This window comes from Passer domesticus (assembly GCF_036417665.1).
Source record: "Passer domesticus isolate bPasDom1 chromosome 8 unlocalized genomic scaffold, bPasDom1.hap1 SUPER_8_unloc_1, whole genome shotgun sequence".
NCBI lineage: Eukaryota > Metazoa > Chordata > Aves > Passeriformes > Passeridae > Passer > Passer domesticus.
The window spans coordinates 987,957-1,006,948 of NW_026989900.1; the positions used below are offsets into that span (position 1 = coordinate 987,957).

General features: G+C 53.0%; 1 protein-coding gene and 1 pseudogene across 1 annotated transcript; both read right to left on the reverse strand.

Moving 5' to 3' along the window:
• LOC135291581 (zinc finger protein 23-like) overlaps positions 1-18,992 on the reverse strand; it is a 201,810-nt pseudogene that overhangs the window by 159,858 nt on the left and 22,960 nt on the right.
• Positions 11,345-13,030, reverse strand: LOC135291566 (olfactory receptor 14A16-like). Its single transcript, XM_064405845.1, has one exon. It carries the CDS (start codon positions 12,275-12,277, stop codon positions 11,345-11,347), a length of 933 nt encoding a protein of 310 aa, XP_064261915.1. The 5' UTR covers positions 12,278-13,030.

Genomic DNA, 18,992 nt, shown 5'->3' on the forward strand with positions numbered 1-18,992 from the left:
CACCTGCATCACCTAGCAACGCTAGTGCTGGAATTTCTCCACCCTTCTGACTTGGCTGGACTTTCTCTCTGGAATGACCTTCCCGGGGGTCACCACAAAAGGACCCTCCATTTACCGTACATCAACCACCGTGACAGATGGACTGAGATGGGAGAAGGTTCTCCCTCAAGGACTGAGACATGCGACCCCTACATGGAAAAGTTCCCCTCTTCTTCCCAAAAGGACTGAGACTGAAATCCCCACCGTAGGGTGAGGGAAGGTGTGCGTGGGGACCGGAGCAAGTTTTGCAAGCGACCACTGGACCGAGAAGACAATGGTTCTTGCCTACGACATCTGCTGCTGACGACACCTGCTCCTGATGGACTACTGATGGACTCCTTGTAGACTATTTTGAAATGGGTCCCCTTCCCCCATTTCAAAAGGACTATAAAAAAGGTTAGACCTGACTGATACCTTTCGAGATCTCCCCTGACGTGAAGACGACAGGCCTCTTCGTCGACCGGACTTCGAGAGACTTTGTCATCCGCATGTCTGGTAGCTATATACCTCCTTGCCCTCCCTCTCTTCTTTTTCTTTTCCTTATTCTTTTCCCTTTCTTCTTTCCCCTTCTCTCTAACGCATCTTCTCTATGGCTATTTAATAAAAGTACATGTATTTTGATTTTACTGCAAATCCCCTTGTCGTGTCAGTTTTTTGCACCCTGAGATCAGTGAAAAAGAACCTACACGAATCACGTCCTTAGGACGGATCGTGTCAGTTTCCCACCGGCTCCAATCTCCTCCTGCATGAGCAGACTCACACCAAGGAGAAGCCATTTCGCTGCCCCGACTGCAGGAAGGGCTTCAAGCACAACTCGACCCTCATCACCCACCGGAGCATCCACACTGGGGAGAGGCCCTACAAGTGTCCCCAGTGTGGGAAGAGCTTCACCCAGAGCTCTCACTTGACTCAACACCAACGGAGGCACCAGTAAGGGAAGCTCTGCAAATGCCGTAGTTGCAGGAAGAGCTTCATGCCCAGTTGCAGCTTCATCCCCCACTGCAAGACCCACGTTGGGAAGAGCCCTGGTGATCAATGGTCCCTGTGATACATGCTGGGAAGACACCTGTACCTTTTCCTACCCTTGCCAACAACATGATGTGGGCCTAACATGAGGGTCAGGCCATGGCCCTGTCCTTACATTCACTCCCATCTCTAGTCAGTGCTAGGAGCACGAAAGAGACTCCCTGTCTCCCTGAAGAGAAGGGTATCCTTCCCGGGAGCGAGGATAAACATGGTTGGGTAGAGGCAGTCAGTGGTAATGTAGCTTTTCCTGCAAATCCTTTCTCTTATTCCTTGCTGTTATCGATATTGTTTCTGTTGCTGTTTGTTCTTTGTCTTGTTGCTATTCCCGATAAATTGTTCTTATCCCAGCCCAGGATCTTTGCCTTTTGTTCTTTCCATGGGAGGCAGGAGGGCAGTGAGGGCAGAGCGGTTTTAGCAGGAGCAGGACATTGGGGACCCAAAGTCCTAAACCTCAGCCGGTGGAAACCAAGCCCTGGTGGCCATGCCAGCAGCCTTGGGAGCAGGTCCCTGGCTGGGGCTGTGGGAACCTCTTCCCTCTGGTGCCCAGGGACAGGACTGGAGGGAACGGCTGCAGCTGAGTCGGGGCAGGCTGAGGTTGGATCTCAGGAAAAGGTTTTTCCCCAGAGGCTGCTGGGGCACTGCCCAGGCTCCCCAGGGAAGGCTCCCAGCTCCAGGGCTCTCTGAGCTCCAGCAGCATTTGGACAGCGCTGCCAGGCCCAGGCTGGCATTGTTGGGGTGTCCTGTGCAGGGCCAGCAGTTGGACTCCAGGATCCTGATGGGTCCCTCCCAGCTCAGCCAATTCTGTGGATCTGGGGGAACAGGGGCCTGGTGATGGATGCCATGGAAACTGACCATAGCAACAGGGGCCTGGTGGTGGTTGCCCACTAAGGATCAGATTTGTCACAGGCTCTCAGAGGGGTTCCATGGGGAATTTCCAAGAGTCTCCAGGCTGTTCAAGAGCTGGAATGTCACAGGCAGAGACATGGGCTCCATGGAGGCCTCCCAGGGGTTTCTGGGGATGGTAAAGAGCCCTGTGGTCAGAGGCAGTCACAGCCATTCCATGGTGACATCCCAGGGCACCTTGGGCTGCAAAGGCACCAATCTGTCACAGGCACTCACGGGGGCTCCACGGTGACATCCCAGAAGTCCCCAGGCTGCCAATGAGCTGGGATGTCCCAGACACTCACAGGGGCTCCAGTCATGGGCACAGCAGGAGCTTCAGGCAAAAGCTTTATTTCTTTATTGGAGAAACTCCTGCTGAGTCATGAGATGGAGAAATGACACCCAACAGACACCATGGATCCTCAAACACCTGCAGGACCCCTAGACTTCCAAAATTTATTTTATTACAGGAGAGTGGGAGTGGCTGGATCCAATCCCAGCCCCAGACTTTGTCAAAGCTGTAAAAGATTGGACAGGTAGAATTGAACCTTAATGCAATTTGTCCCACAGGATTATCGATGGAATACTAGATAAATTGATATAAATACAGCTCTGATGGATTCTGATCATGATTAGACAGAATGGTTTGTTTACACCACAGATTAAATTTTAAAAAAGAGTTATTTACTGCACAGTATAGGAGCTATAACAATTATTAGCATATAGTGATCTAGGAAGCAATTTTGACGTCAACAGGGCCTTGCTGGAGTTGTTGGAGCCCATTGCAGGCAGAGCCTCCTGCTCCAGCAGGAACTGCCTTTCCTGTGCCAGGAGCAGGGCAGGTCCCGCTGCAGGAAAAGCCCCAGGCCAGCCCCAGCACAGGGAAGGGCTCGGGCACAAGGGCAGAGTGCCGTGCTGGGAGCTGTGCCAGGCAGAGCCTGAGGCACCAAAGGCACCTTGGCAGCAGCAGCTGCTTGCAGGCCATGGCCAGAAGCCTCCCTTGGCAGCCCGGCCTGGTGGCCAGCACTGCAGAGCTGCTGCCTCAGGGCTCATTTCTGGCTGGGCTCTGAAAAGCCACTTCTGCTCCAGGAGCCTGCCTGGGAAGCCATTGGCCCCAGCACCTTGGGCACAAGATACGAATGACAAAACTCTTCATGCCAGCAGAGACAAGGCAGGGGCAGAGGAAAGGGGAGAACCAGGCCCAGGGGACAGGGCTGCCATGGTGATGGCTGTGAGGTCACTGCCCCTGCAGCAGCCTGGCTGCCCTCAGCAGACATTCTGGCCAGAAGCGTTGTGAGGGCACCCAGCACAGCAGAGAACCCCCATGACAGCAATTCTGTCCTTGGGGATGAGAGGGTTTCACTGGATCAGGTTGCACAAAGCTCCTGCTCTTGGACAATTCCTGGGATGGGGAATGCAGTTCTCTGGAAAAACAGTTGCAGTTTTGTGCCACTCTCATAATTGGAAAATATTTCCTCGTTTTAACAAATGTAAATCCACCCTCATTCAGTTGAGTGATATTGACTCCTGTTCTGTTACTGCAAGATGTGGGACAAAATAATGTTGACCACTATTTTTCCATTTTCACAGACCTTGAAAAGTAACCAAAAATCTCCCAAGATGGGGTTTGGATGCCTCATCCCATATCCAGCAGGTAGAATGTGGTGGCTCTGGGCTCAGTGGTGTGGAGACTGAGGACAGAACAGGAGCAGCCTGAGAGGGATTGAAGGGTGGTTTCAGAGAGGCTGGAGTTTTTCTTCATTGTATAAAACACCAAGAGAAAGAAATAATGGCACCAAGGGTGTGGAGTTCCCCTGCCCCAGGAAGTAGGGATTCTAGCCAGACAGACAGCATCAAGTGAGGAGTGTGATTTAAAGAGGATTCCGCCCCTCCACCCTGTCGGGCATGCCCCTGCAAGCCCAGGAAAAGACACTCCACCCCATCTGGTCAAATTTGGAGTGGCCACAGAACATTTTTCCTTTTCTGTAACCTCATTGGTCCAAATTCTACTGCAAAGTCCCCGCCATAGATTTTTCCATTGGTTGTCCTCCTCCATCCACTCCTTTGCAGTGCCCTGCTCCTTCTGCTATTGGACCCCGACCCTAAACTCCACCCCTACCCTGTCATATAAAACCCATGACAAGCCACCACCCCCTCTCCCCCTTAATTTCTTGTCTTGGTCCCTGGCACAATAAAGGGTCCTGTGCTTTTCTAAACCAGTACCCATCCTGTTGCCTTCCTTTCCCTGTTGGTCATCGATGCCTGCCTGAGGTCTGAGACTCTGGGGCCTGGGGGAGTTGTTTTGCTGCTTACTGCAGTGGAACACAACACAAGGGCAGCTGGGGAGGCCCAGACTGGACACCAGGAGAAAGGAATTTCCTCCCCCAGGGCAGGGCTGTGGTGCAGAAGGAGCCTGGAGCAGCCCAAGGCTTTGTGTGGGCAGGCAGAGGCAGGCAGGAGGCAGAGCTGTCAGCAAAGGAAGGGGCCAGCCAGGTGGGGCAGCCGGGGGATGAGGACAGCCTGCAGGGACAGAGGCGCAGGGCAGGGACACCGTAGGACAGCCTGGGCTGCACAGGGCACAGGGATGGGCAGCAGCTGCAAGGCCCTGACAGAGCCAACTTGGGCAGCACTTTGGCCATGGCTGCTGGCCCTGGACCTGAGCCAGGAGCAGGAGATAAGTGACCCTTGTAGGCCTGGAGCCTCATTGCCTCCTTGTCCCTGCTCAGCAGCCTGGCAGGGGCCGCCCCATGGTGCTGCCCTTGGCATTGCACATCCCCACATGCCAGTGCCCATCCCGGGAAGAGCCCTGAGCAAGGAGGGAGGGACAGGATCTGCCTGCCAGGGGCTAGGACTCAGGCCTTGGCCCTTTGCATTCCTGAAACACATCGAGGTTTGCTCAGCACCAGAGACACCTTTCCCTTGTTTGTCTCCAGCTGTGATCACTGCCTCCAGTGTTCTGCTCTACCTGGAACCTGGGGACACATTCACATGAGTTGTGTCCCTCCTTGGGACCCATTAGAAGTTAAAGAAAGTTTGAAGTTTGAATCTGATTTGGAGTTCTTGAGAAGTTCTTTGAGGATACTCTGAGGGACTCAGTCTGATGCAAAGAGCACCAAAGCCCCAGAGGGTGATTTAAGTCCTTGTGCTGTGTCTGTGCTGCTGAGCTGGGCCGGGCTCCTGGCCCAGAGGCAGCTCCTGGCAAGGGCAGCGCTGCAGAGAGACAGCTCTGGCCAGGAGCAGCTCCTGTGCACAGCCCAGCAGGGCTGGGGCACTGCCAGGGCAGCTCAGGGACACCAGCAGGGCACAGCCAGAGCTGACAGGGGCTCAGCACTGGCAGGGGCTGGGGGATGTCCCAGAGGGGGCTGTGTCACAGCGGCACCTCTGTGGCTGTGTCATGGAGGCACAGGGCAGCTGTGATGTCAGCAAGGGGCTGTGTGACAGCACAGAGTGGGCTGTGTGAGGTCACAGACTGGGCTGTGACATCACAGAGTTTGTTGTGTGAGGTCATAGAGGGGATTCTGTGACATCGCAGAGCAGGCTGTGACTTCATGGCATGGCTGTATGACATCATAGGGCAGGCTGTGAGGTCAAAGTGTGTGCTGTGGCATTTAAGAGTGGCAGTATGACATCACAGAGAGGGTTTTGTGACATCACTGAGGGAGTTGTGAAATCACATAGCTGTCTGTGACATCATGGAGTAGAGTATGAGGCCATAGAGCAGATCCTGCCATCATAGAGGGTGGCTCTGTGGCATCAGAGAGTGGGTTGTGACATTCTAGGTGACTGTGTAACATCATAGAGCAGGCTGTGACATCACATGGTGACATTGTGACATCGCAGACTCTTCTGTGACATCTCAGTGCAGCTGCATGACATTCCAGGGTGACATCCCAGAGTTGGCTCTGTGACACCAAAAGGGTGCTGTGTGACATCATAGGGGGCTCTGTGACATCACATGATGCTGTGTGACATCACAGGCTGACTGTGTGACTTCATAGGGGGCTCTGACATCACAGGGGCTGTGTGATGTCACTGGGGAGGTCACTCTGCCCCAGCTCCCCTCACAGTTCCCCCAGAGCAGTCCAACGCTGCTCGTGCACAGCGGGGTCCCCTGTCCCCCCGGGTCCCCCCGCTCCCGGTGCTGCAGCCTCCCCCAGAGGATGTTCCACGAGATCGACCCCAGAGCCTGACACGGGGACGGGGGGCCGGGGCCTTGGGGGGTGGGACAGGGGGACAGGGACCCCCCGGCAGCATCCCTGTGTCCCCCAGGGCCAGAGCCTGGGCCAGGGCTCCTTCACCCTGTTCTGAATGAGGGTTTGAGAGCGCTGAAAATATCCCCAGCAAGGGAGCAGCAACAACCAGATTTAATATTAAGGGACAGCACCACAAACTTCCTTGGCAAGACACATTGTTGACTGGACACTTCAGGCACACCAAAGAAACAAAGCAACAACAAAACCAAACAAAATCTAGGCAATCGAACCAGAGATGAACTGAGAACTGTCCCTGACTCTGTGTGTGACACAAGGACAGTGAGGGCAATGGTAAAAGGAATACGGCCTAAAAGCGTAACAGAGCTGAAACGTAACAGGACTTAACTTGTACCTCAACCTTAAGTGATAACTTCAGCTTCACAATTTAGCAAAAGAACAGAGCTTAACAGTATTTAACCTAAATTATAACCTATGATTTTTCAATTTAATAGAGGAATAACACTTAATGATGTTCAGCTTAGCTTATAATATATTAAACATAACAACTTAGCAAAAGAACAACTCTTAGCAGCATTTAATGTCACTTAGACCTTGTGACTTAACCTTTCTTACAGGCCTGACTGACTCAGCTATCCAAGGCACTCAAACCCCTCCGAGAGCAGCATTTCTGCCACATTTCCCCAGCACATCAGGTTTGTGTCCTTTGAGGGACCAGGAACTGGTGAGACTAGAGGCACAGGAAGGTTTCTCTTCATGGAAAACAAAAAATGTGAACATAATAACATTTAATAAACATCAAAAGCCTTCATTCAGTTTCTTGTGACATCCCAGCAACATCTGACATGTGCACCATCCACAAGGGATTGCCATACAGGAAGGATTTTAGACAAAGACATAAAAAGAGGTGATAGAAAAGATAAAACTACAACTAAGATGCTGACTAAGGAGGTATTTAAACTTCTGAAAGATTGGGCAATTCCCTGATGCTCAAATCATGAAGCCAATCAAGGATGATACATTGGAATCAGCAGAGAGCATCTGGAGGAAGACTTCTGGGAGCAATGTGAAGGACAAGGATCCAGCTGCTCTAAATGAAGAGATGTCCTTAGACATGGCCATTTCAAAAGGAGAGCTGGAAACACGTAAAGGAGGGGGTCATGAAATATTAGAGTGAATGATGTTCATGGCAAAGATAGAGGGGAAGATCCGTATTTCTCCACTTGCCATAAGTAGAAGAATCTAGTAGAATCAGGAAATTTCTGCTCCTGGTGGGAAAACTTGGCCATTTCTTAAAAGTACTCAAATGACCCAGATAATAAAGATTTCCTTGTATATTATGAAATGTACAAATATTAAAACCTGTGCCCCTTTCCAGGCAGACATCAGCTGTGTGCCCATAAACAGGCAGTGCCACTTGTGCCATGAGGTGTCCAGCTGGGATTGCATCCCTCCAAGAGCACCTGAGGGAGAGCAGAGCACCTTGCAAGCTGCAGATTGTCCCTGACAGCCCCACAGAGCACCTATGCCATCAACATCTGCTCTGCTCCAGTCTGAAACAGGGCCCAGCATGGTGCCGGGATCATCAGAGAGCTGAGGTGTGTGCTGGAATTCAATGCCCTCCCCATCCCGCAGCAGCCCTGCATTTCCCTGCTCCAGCCTGGGTCTCCAGCACAGCCATGGAGGCTCTTTGGGCTCCTGACTGTTCCTGCAGCCCCCAAGGGCAGCTGAGCTCTGCCTGTGGCACAGTCAGCCCTGGCCAGCGCAGGCCATGCTCAGCAATTGCTTGTGTGTGCCTGGCCTTGCTGTCAGCCCTGGCAGTGGGTGCATGGCCCCTTGGTGGCCCTGTGCTGGCCCAGCCATGGTGGCCCAGCCCCTGTGCAGGCCCAGCCCAGGCCAGGAGCATTGCGGCTGGGAACGGCCCCTGTGCCGTGGTGCCCACAGCAGCCTTGGGGCTCTGTGCCCCATGGCCTCCCTGCTGGGCAGCCTCTGCCAGCTCCTGCACAGCCCCTGGCACCTGTGGGGCTGCACAGACATTCCTGGCCCGGGCTCTGCCGGCCTCTGGGCCAGCAGAGAGGCCGGCCAGGGCTGGCCATGGCCGGGAACAGGCCCTGAGCCCTGCAGGAGGATGGAGCTGGGCCACAGCCAAACTCAGCCCAGGCCAAAGCTGGGCTCAGCAGCCAGGGCTGCCAAGGGCTGGGCACAGAGGCTGGCACTGACAAATGTCCTGGGCCCCCTCCCTGCTCTGTCCATGCCCCCAAGGGCACAGAGCAGCCTCCTCTCTGGGGCACTTGCCTCTTTTCAATGCCTTGCACAGACGCTGGCCCTGCCCCACACGGCCTGGCCTGAGTCCTGCCCCTGCACGCCCAGCCAGGCTGAGATGGACACTGATGGTTTCTGGGGCAGGCTCTCTGAGCCCAGCCCAGCTCCCTGCAAGCTCTGCCAGCTGCCCTGAGCTCTGGGCAGCACCAAGGGCCTGTCCCCAGCCCAGCCCAGCCGGCTCTGGCCCCACAGCTCTGCTCAGGCCAGGCTGCTCTGGCCACTGGCCCCACGGCCTCAGCCCCTGCCAAGGGCACAGCAGCAGCTGCAGCTCACACAGGACTCAGCCCCAGCCATGGGGGAAGGTGCTGGGCAAGGCCAAAGGAGGCTCCCTGGCTGCCCTGCTCCCCTCTGGCTCAGGTGCTGAGAGCTCTGCAGCCCCTGCTGTCATCCCATGTGCCCAGGGCAGCACAAGAGCCCCGGCCTTGGGGCCCTCAAGAGCTGCTCTTGCTCCAGGCCCAGGGCCCATCCCAAAGCTGGGGTAGCCACAAAGCTGTGCCCATTGCTGTTCATTGCTGCTCTGATGGGGATGGATCCTCAGCCACTTGGAGGTTGATGATGAATTTTCCTACTCCCAAGGCCTCTTCTTTCTTGACCTCTTCAGTTCAGGAATTCAGTGAGAAAAGCTCATAAACGTTTGTTCAACATGTCCAAAGAAGAAAAGCCATTTGGAATAACAGAAGTTTTCAAGTTTTCTGTAATTAATTAGACAGATATCTGAAGTGTATTCAAAGTGTATATACTGTCTTGAAAACAATGCAGAGAGAACAGTTTGTTCTGTTTAATTTTTTTTCCTGTTTATAGATTGATATCATCAATGTCCAGTTGATATTGACCCCCAGCACCTTCTAATGCAGACTGAATAGGTATGAAAATCAAGACCCTTCATGGCTGAGAGTCAATCAGACTGTGTCTCCTGCCCCCTCCCGACCATTTCCCTCATCCAACCCCTGGCACTCCTATGGACCAGGAATGGTGTCACCAGCAGGACCAGGAGAGCAATTCTTCCCCTGTGCTGGGCGCTGGTTGGGCAGCACCTCGGGTGCTGTGTCAAGTTCTGGGACCCCAAATTTAGCAAGAACGTGGAGGGGCTGGAGTGTGTCCAGAGAAGGGTAACAAGGCTGGTGAAGGGTCTGGAGCACAAGTCCTGTGAAGAGAGGCTGAGGGAGCTGGAGTTGTTTATCCTGGAGAAGAGGAGGCCCGGGGGAGACAAGGTGGTGTCAGGGCACAGATTGGACTTGATGATGTCCAAGGTCTTTTCCAACCTTGCTGATTCTGGGATTCTCTGAAACCACCCTTGCAGCAGGTGCAGGATGAGCCCTGGGCCTCCTCTTCAGAAGCTCCAGCATCCCAGGCGCCTCAGCTTCTCCTCCTAGGCCCAAAGCCCATCCTGTCAGTCCTGCAGAGCCTCTGCAGCTCCTCCTCATTGCCCAGAACAGGGAGCCCCACAGGCAGACACAGCAGCCCAGATGTGCCCCCCTGGCCTGGGGTGCCTCTGGCAAGGGAGCAGCACCAGGCACTGCAGGAGCCTGCAGACAATTCCTGCAGCACTTGGAGGATGATCCTGCTCCCCAAGGGATGTTCCCATGGTGCCAGGTCAGGAACTGCAATGCGGAGTGGGGCCAGAGAGGAAAGGGCAAACAGGGATGGGCTGTTTGCAGGGGAGGGAACAGGGCTGGGCAACAGGAAGAAATTTGTAGAAGGAAAAGTAAAGAACGCAAAGGTGAAGCCAAGGAAATGCTGAGTGCAGTTTGGGGATGGCTGCCAGGCAGCCCTGGCTCTGAGCAACAGCATCTGCAGTGGCACAGGAAACTCCCAGCTGATGGGAACAAACTTTCTGGCTGACTGCAGAGGCCAGGACAAAGCTGAGTGGTTTCCCTGGTGTCCCCCAGCCCTTGCTGGCCCCAGGGGCTGATGGCATTTGTGCTCCCTCAGGTTCATGTCCCCACAGCAGCAGCATGGGGGTGCTCCTGCCTGCTCTGTGCAATGCAAACAGGGGCTCCTGAGCCAGTGCTGCCGTGGCTGTGCCTGCAAGGATGTGGCACCCATGTGAGCTGGGGGAGAGGCCAGGGCTGCAGAGGGGGGATGTTGTTGGCAGCTCCATCAGGACGCTCTGGGACGCTGCCCTGGGCTGTGCAGTGCACTGGGGATGGATCAGCCCCTGCTCTGCTGCTCCTTCCCATCTCCCCCAGGGCCCTTGCAGAGCCCCAGCCATGCTGTTTGCCCCCAGCCTGCCCACAGCCAGCCTGGGGCTGCTCAGCCTGGGGCTTTTCTGTGCTGAGCATTGGCCTGGCCGTGTTCTTGAGAGAGCCTGGGCAAGGAGCCTGCAGCCCCCAGGGCCTGGCCTGAGGCGTCAGCGCTGCCCCAGCAGTGCCCATGGCCTGTCCCTGCTGCAGCCCCGGCACTGCCACCCCCAGGACTGTGCCCGGCCCCGAGAGCACTCAGGCCCTGCAGCAACACCAGGGCCACCAGGGCAGCGGGGCAGGGCCATGGCAGCAGCACTGGCAACACCAAGTGCTGCTGCTGCTGCTGGGCACAGTTGCTGGGCCAGCACTGATCTGCCCCAGCTCTGCACACAGACATTGCTGCTGCAGCTCCAGACAAGGTTCAAAAGGGGACCTCCTCTGAAAATTTTCCTGGAGATCCTTTACTTTGTTTAAAACCTTAGAGAGTACAGCTCCTCATTGACAGTGCATCGGTCACAGCAAAGGTGGGGAGAAACAAAATGAGAAATGGTACAAACCATAGTATTTTTCTGTGGAAAATATTAAAAAGTAAAACAAAGAAAAAGAACATTCAAATAAAACCAACAAGATGTATCAAACATGATTTTTATTACAAGTGATATGAAGAAATTTTCCAGCAGTTCAGTGTTTCTGAAATCGTCCATTCATCAGGCTCCTCACTGCAGCCTTGAGCTCCTGGTTCCTCAGGCTGTAGATGAGGGGGTTCAGGGCTGGAGCCATCACTGAGTACAGAACTGAAAGGGCCACATCCAGGGATGGGGAGGACATGGAGGGGGGCTTCAGGTGAGCAAACATGATAGTGCTGAGGAACAGGGAGACCACAGCCAGGTGAGGGAGGCAGGTGGAAAAGGCTTTGTGCCGTCCCTGCTCAGAGGGGATGCTCAGCACAGCCCTGAAGATCTGCACATAGGAGAAGACAATGAACACAAAACAACCAAAAGCTAAACAGGCACTAACAGCAAGGAACCCAACTTCCCTGAGGTAGAATTTGGAGCAGAGGAGCTTGAGGATATGTGGGATTTCACAGAAGAACTGGCCCAGGGCATTGCCATGGCACAGGGGCAGGGAAAATGTATTGGCTGTGTGCAGCAGAGCATGGAGAAAGGCACTGGCCCAGGCAGCTGCTGCCATGTGGGCACAAGCTCTGCTGCCCAGGAGGGTCCCATAGTGCAGTGGTTTGCAGATGGACACGTAGCGGTCGTAGCTCATGATGGTCAGGAGGGAAACTTCTGCTGAAATGAAAAAGGCAAACAGAAACAGCTGTGCAGCACATCCTTTGTAGGAGATGGTGGTGGTGTGCCAGAGGGAATTGTGCATGGCTTTGGGGACAGTGGTGCAGATGGAGCCCAGGTCGCTGAGGGCCAGGTTGAGCAGGAAGAAGAACATGGGCGTGTGCAGGTGGTGGCCGCAGGCTACGGCGCTGATGATGAGGCCGTTGGCCAGGAGGGCAGCCAGGGAGATGCCCAGCAAGAGGCAGAAGTGCAGGAGCTGCAGCTGCCGCGTGTCTGCCAATGCCAGCAGGAGGAAGTGGCTGATGGAGCTGCTGTTGGACATTTACTGTCTCTGGCCATTGGGAGATGTTCATGTAAAAAAGTCATTGACATGTTAGGAGAAACTTCTTCCAGCAATATCAAAGCCTTTTCCCACAGACCCTTCACCTGTAACACTCTGAGAGCTTTAGATTTTCTAGGAGATTTTCCTTCAGCTCCAAGTGGGGAACCCTGGTTGGTGCTGTTTAGTGGGACTGCAGCTTCAGGGCAGCTATACACAGGGTTTTTCTAATTCAGCCTTGCTGTGCAGACATGGGATGGGGACATCGACCTGTCCTATTGTTCCACTTTGAAACCCTGTTAACACAGAAGGGCCTGTCAGCATCTGCACTCCCCTGTACTAGAGTTTTACAGCTTTTCTTCATTTCTCCTGCTGACTAGTTTTGGATGTCAGAACCTCTCTCCATTTCTGCTGCCCTGAGGGAGAAGAGAGTGAGTATTCTGAGGCGAGGCAGTGAGTGGAGAGTGAGGGGAGGAGGTCTATCTCCCTGTCCTGCTCCAGGATTCTCTGGGCTTTCACCATTCCTAGAAACTAGATGATCACCCTACAATGTTTCCTTTAAAAACCATCCTGACACTGCTGAGAGCACATGGAATCCTCAGAGTCCACCAAATCTCCATCCCCTTCTCAAGGTCTCAGCCCCACATTTGTACCCAAGGACACACGGGGCTCATGTCATCAACCCAACAGCATTTTCTCATCATAGACCTTCTCTGTCTCACCCTGGGGCTTTCAGATAACACAGAGATGCTACAGGACAGGTTTGCATCCTGGATTGAAGCTCAGAGCTCGGAAGGAAATCTCAGGGAGACTTCCAAGTGTCCTTATGCTGGCACTGGATGAAGGCAGATGCAGCTCCTTCCCTGCCTGCACTGACAGCATTGCCCAGAGCCGGGCACTGGGCACAGCGTCACCCTGAGCCAGCTGTGCCCCCTCCCAGAGCCCCCAGGGCCGGGCAGCTGCTCCCAGCCCTGTGCTTGGCAGAGGGAACTGGGCCCGGGGCTGCAGAGCTGCCCCACGGCTCTGCTGCAGCTCTGCCTGCACAGGAGGGGCTTCACACCTTGGAGCCCCGGCCCTGAGGGCAGAGGCTTGGCTGGGGGACAGGAGGGAGGGGGCTTGTTCAGAGGGAGGGGCTGCACTGGAAGGGCTCCTGTGGACATCTGTAAACTCTCCCTGCCACAGCATTGCTGGGTTTTGTTTTCTCTCCTTCCCCAATTTTCTCTCTGCTTCCTGGAGATTTTCCTCCTGCAGGTGTTTCCCTGTGCCTGATCTCTCCCTGCCAGCACTCACAGACCCCAAATCTCTGTGCACTCTCCCTGGCCTGACAGAATCCTGCCTGTTTGCAGGGCACTGGCTGGGGGCAGATTCTGTTTGCAGCCTGGAGAAAGGACAGCTCAGACTGAGCCTGATGGGTCCAGCAAAGGTGATGCTGGTGTTGTCCATGGACAGAGTGGCTGAAGGAACATTATGGATCTGTTGTGAACCTACTGATCACTAAAAGTAACAGTTTGGATGTCTCAAGCACTTGTCAAAATTCATAACTAATATTTAATTAATGATTCATAATAATTCAATAATTCCTAACTCATAATATAATTCATAATAAACCTTTAATATTGATCTCCCTTTTCTTCCATTCTCTAATAGTATGAAACTGAATGCAAAGTCTCAAGAAATTTCCTCATATTTATCAAAATCCTTGTCCTGGAAATATTCTGTGACTGATAGGAAGCCCCCAGCATGTCAGAGATTCAGGAGCAATTCACCTCCCCTGCAGCAGAAATACTCAGAGTTGTACTCACAGGGTCTGTAGGCATTGGGATGTTCCAGCTTTAGGAGATGGCTCCAGGAGCTGCAGCTGCATTCTCCTGCAGCCAGAGGTTCCTGTGCCAAGGGCTGGCAGTGATTCTGCCCCAGGCACTTCTCAGCACCTTCCCAGCCCTGACTGATTGAAGCTCTCTGTGCCTCTGGGCTGTGCCCGGGCTGGCTGCAGGCAGTGCCCCAGCCCTGCTGGGCTGGCAGAAGAGCTGCTCATCAAGAGAAATGTGCTTTTGAAGCTCTTCTTGGTTGCCAGGAGCTGCCTCTGTGCCAGGAGCCCAGCCCAGCTCAGCAGCACAGACACAGCACAAGGACTTTAATGACCCTCTGGGGCTTTGTGCTCAGGCCCTGAACATCAGTCCCTGAGAGGCAGCTGAAGAAACCTCTCCACAACTCCAAGGCAGAATCCAACTCCAAAGTTTCTTGGACTTTTAATGGGTCCCACTGAGGGACACGAATGAGAAAGTGTCCCCAGGCCCCAGGCAGAGCAGAGAACTGGAGGCAGTGATGACAGGTGGGGACAAAGAGAAGCCAAGTCTTGGTGGCCTGGGGCACAGCAGGGTCTGTGCCACCAAGGGCAGGGAGGAGACACCTTGTCCTGAGGCCCTGGGGCCTCCTGGCACAGCCCCAGCCAGGCTGGGCACTGTCAGCCCCTTGTCCTGCCCTCAGCATCCCTCCCTAGCCCACATCCCAGTGGCCTCAAGGATCTGCTGGAAGGAATCCCTGAGGAGCCTTGCTCAGCAATGGCCCTGGGGGCTCCTGAATGCTCCCAGGGACTGCAGGTTTTTTCCAAGAATTTTGGGTTTTACTTTTGCCTTGGAGTCTCTGAGAGTTTTGTGCAATCATGGCCTCCAATTATCTGCTGTAATTAGTCCCTGGAGAGGCTTTGTCAGTAACAACACTCAGTGGGGCTCATTAATACTTCAAGGTACTTCAGTTATTTTAAGGTACTCGATGTTTCCCTTTTGATGCAGATTCTGTGAGAGGTTTGTGCAATCATGGCCCCAATTATCTGCTTTAACGAGTCCCTTGAGATCTTTGTACTGACACTCTGTGGGGCTCATTAATACTTTGAGGTACTCAAGGTTTTTAAATTACTTCGGATTTTCCTTTTCACACCGAGTCTTTGAGAAGTTTTTGTGCCATCCTGGCTCCCAATTCTCTCCTCCAACGAGTCCATGAGGAGCCTGTGTTGGGATGGACCTCAGTGGGACCCATTCATGCCTTGACATACTTTGAGGTTTTCTTCTGACTTGGACTCCTGGACAGGTTTGTACAATCTCCTCTCAGGTCCTGAGGTTCCAGGGCTCAGCTCCAAATGCACCATGGGGCTTGTTAGCATCAAGCAAGTCCTGACAAACCATGGCTCTGCCTTGATTTACCTCCACTCTAGTGCAGTTCATTAGGAGGGTTTCCTTTTTCAGTTATGGAGAAATATTTCAAAGAGCTTCTAGCAAGTATGTATTCCTATTTTAAAGGGTGTCTTTTATTGCTGTTCTTATTACACAACAGGTGATTGCAGCATTCAGTGACTGATATTGATCCAGCAGGGACTCTCCTAAGGAGCTCTGGCCTGCTCAGAGAAGCTGTGCCTTGAGGTCTGACGCAGCGTGGACAACCTTGCTCCACATTCCCCATGCCCATTTTGTCTCTCCTCACTCACCTGGGACCTGCTTTGCTCAGAGAACTGGCTGTACACAGCCAAAGAGGGGTCATCTTCTTTTGTATTTTGAACCAATCTAAAACTCCTGAGTTTCCCCATTGAAAACAGACATCCTCCTCAAGTGGGTGCCAAGCCCAAGCTGCCACCAAGGAGGTTCCCCTTCCCTAAGGCAGAACCCTGCAAGGAATATTTTAGACACACAGGAAGTTCTGCAATAAACACAAATCCAGAGTTTGCTCAGGGCAGAATTAGACCAACTCCTGAAGGACAGACCAGCTTTGAACTCCTTGCAGCTGAAAGCTCCGAGTTGGGAGGTGTGGGAGAGACGCAGAAGTGAGGGAAGGGAAATGCAGAGCACCCAGCCAGTGCTTCTGTGCAGACAGGCTGTGGGGAAGGGCACTGCAGAGCTGCCCTGGGCCAGCTGTGAGGGTGGATCATCATCCCAGTCTGCACTGGGCCATTGCAAGACACTGTTGGATGGACACTGCACCAACCCCAGCACGCCAGCCCATTGCTCAGGGATGCTGTCACTGCCCAGGGCCAGAGGGGATCCCTGGCTGGGGGCTTGTGCCATGGCCACCTGCCCTGTGCCGCGCTGGCCGCTCAGGCACCAGGAACCAGCAGCAAAGGGCACTGCCAGGGCCAAAGGCCAGGTCAGCCAGACAGAAAGGGGCAGTGCTGGCACTGTTTCCATGGCAGCCCTCACTGGGGGTGACACCTGGGTCACCTGTCCTGGCAGTGTCCATGGAAAGCCCTGGCAGGGACTGAGGGCACAGACACTGGCACTGAGACACGGCTGGGCCGGGTGCTGAGCACAGGGCTGAGCACGCAGAGATGGTTTTGTTCTTGCTGAGCTGCAACAGAGCCAAGGCCTGTCCTGCCCCTCCTCCAGCCACCCTGGGCAGGGGCTGGGGCTGTGGGGAAGCTTGGCAGGGGACACAGCCAGGACAGGTGACCCCAACTGACCCCAGGGATACCCCAGACCACAGGACATCATGCTCAGTGTATGAAGTTAGGTGAACAAGGAGGAAGGAGGGAATGTTGGAGTGGGGGTTTTTGCCTTCCCAGGTAACTCTTAGGCAAGAGGGGGCCCTGTTTCACCAGTGGGCAGTGTCAGTACCGAAGACAGACACCAACTTCAGGAATCCTGTAATTTATATCATGCACAGCTGCAAAGAATTACAAAAGGATAATCTCAGCAAAGCACATAATCATTAGCAAAGAATTACAAAAGAAGCTCAGCAATCCATCCAGTCATTACTACCAAAGATTGCCTGCAGTGATTAAAGAAAGATCCATCACCAGTTACCCTCAGACTTTACCATCACCCAGATCCACACATCAGCTGGGGCAGACAAGGACTGCAGAGCCACTCCCAGACACTGGGAATTCCTGCAGGTGCCTCCACCTTTGCAGGCAAGGAGCCTCCAAGCCTTCTGTGAAAGGACACAGCTTTTACACTGTCAAACAAACAAGCTGACATCACTGCTAGTGTGGGAACATCTGGTTTCATTCTCCTGATTGGTTTCTCCCAAAGCCTGGCCAAGGCTCAAGGAGGAATCAAGGGAGTTGACTTTGATCCTTCACCCCCAAACAAGGCCAGATGGGGCCTTGTCTGGTTTCTGAATACAGAAAGAGAAATCCATGTTTTATCAAGGAACACATCCACTGATCATGTTGTTAATAATGCTTTGTTAGGGAGTGGATAAAAATATAATATTTGGTTGGAAGGTTCATCTAGAGATGAACTTTGCCTTCAGGCCTGTTCAGGCCTTGATCCCAGCCTGTTCAGGTCTTGCTACTTGGATGGGTCCTGAGACCTACAATGAACTACAAGCTTCATAACAATTATTTCAATAACACAGTTTAGATTTAGATATTAGGTATAAAGGCATCTCCTCTTGTGCTTCAATTAAGTGCTGTTAAATTTCATTACTCAGAGCTATTCACATTCCTTTTCAAACATGCCTAAAGAGTTGCTGTTATTCCGTTATTTATGAAATGCTCTCTTTTCTTGAGACTGTCTCTTTTAAGACAAGTCTCAATACTCCACTTCCCAGCACAAAGTGTCACAACAACTCGAACATGGAATGTTAGAGTGCACACCAAGCGCACACATTGCAATGATGACAGACACTGCCACAAATGCATTTCACAGCAGCCTCCAGTTTGGCAGCCATGAAGCCAATCCCACCAAGAAGAACTTTCTTCTTTCTGCCACTCTTCTCCTGCTCTTTCAGTCAAGGTGATTGCTGACTGTTGGCCTTCAAACCCATCACTGACAGCAGTGCAACATTCCTGTGCCATGACAACCCAGGCTCCTCCTTGGCCAGCAAGCAGATAATCCAAGGCCATGCGGTTCTGTGGAGTCCCCATTTGTGTTTGTTGGAGCCCATAGGATGTGCTACTGGACGTTTTAACAGCATCATTTGCTACTTCTAATAATCCATCCAGTCAACTCCACAGGACGGAGCAGCACACATGGGGCACAGGATGAACCAGAATCTTTTGCTTTCTGAAACCCAAGGCACTCCTTGGGGGGAAAATGTTCTCTGGGTCCCAACTCTTCCTTGTGGTTGTTGCTGAAGGACCCTAAATGGTGGCCCTGCAGCCAGGAGTGGGGTAACACTGACACCGACCAGCTCCAGCAGCCCAAGCTCTACTGACATTGGGAGTGATGGTAAAGCACAGAAATCCTCTCACACTGTGGCCTCTGTAACTAGAACAGGCTTGGGTTTCTCCTGAAGGGAAATCTTAGTGAGTCCTGTCAAAGGGATCATTGTATTCCTGTGTTTTCTTGAACTGTCCCTTCACTGACAGTTACAAGTCAGAGCCCATGGACTGAGTTCTGGCCACCCCACACGGTGGGCCCTCCAAGGGAACCCCATTCCTCCCAACTTCAGCTGAGAACATACCCAGCAATTAGTGACATGGAGTACTTTAGCTACCCTGATCTTGAAATTTGCAGAACTAATCATTAAATTTTGATGAATAATCCCTTGGTGAAACACTGGAGGTCTTTGTGGCAAACAAAGATTCTGGCTGACTATCAAGGTACAACCTCCAGACATCAATAGTACTTTAGTGACACTGTTCTTCATTCTTTTCGCTCAATCTCATTCGAGTTAGGAAAAAAAATTGTGTTGTCTATGGAGCTGTTGCCTTTTTAATTCCAGAACAATGGCTCCAAGGTCCTTTGCTGTTCAGCTTTAGCACGGTGTCTGTGGCTAACAAGGC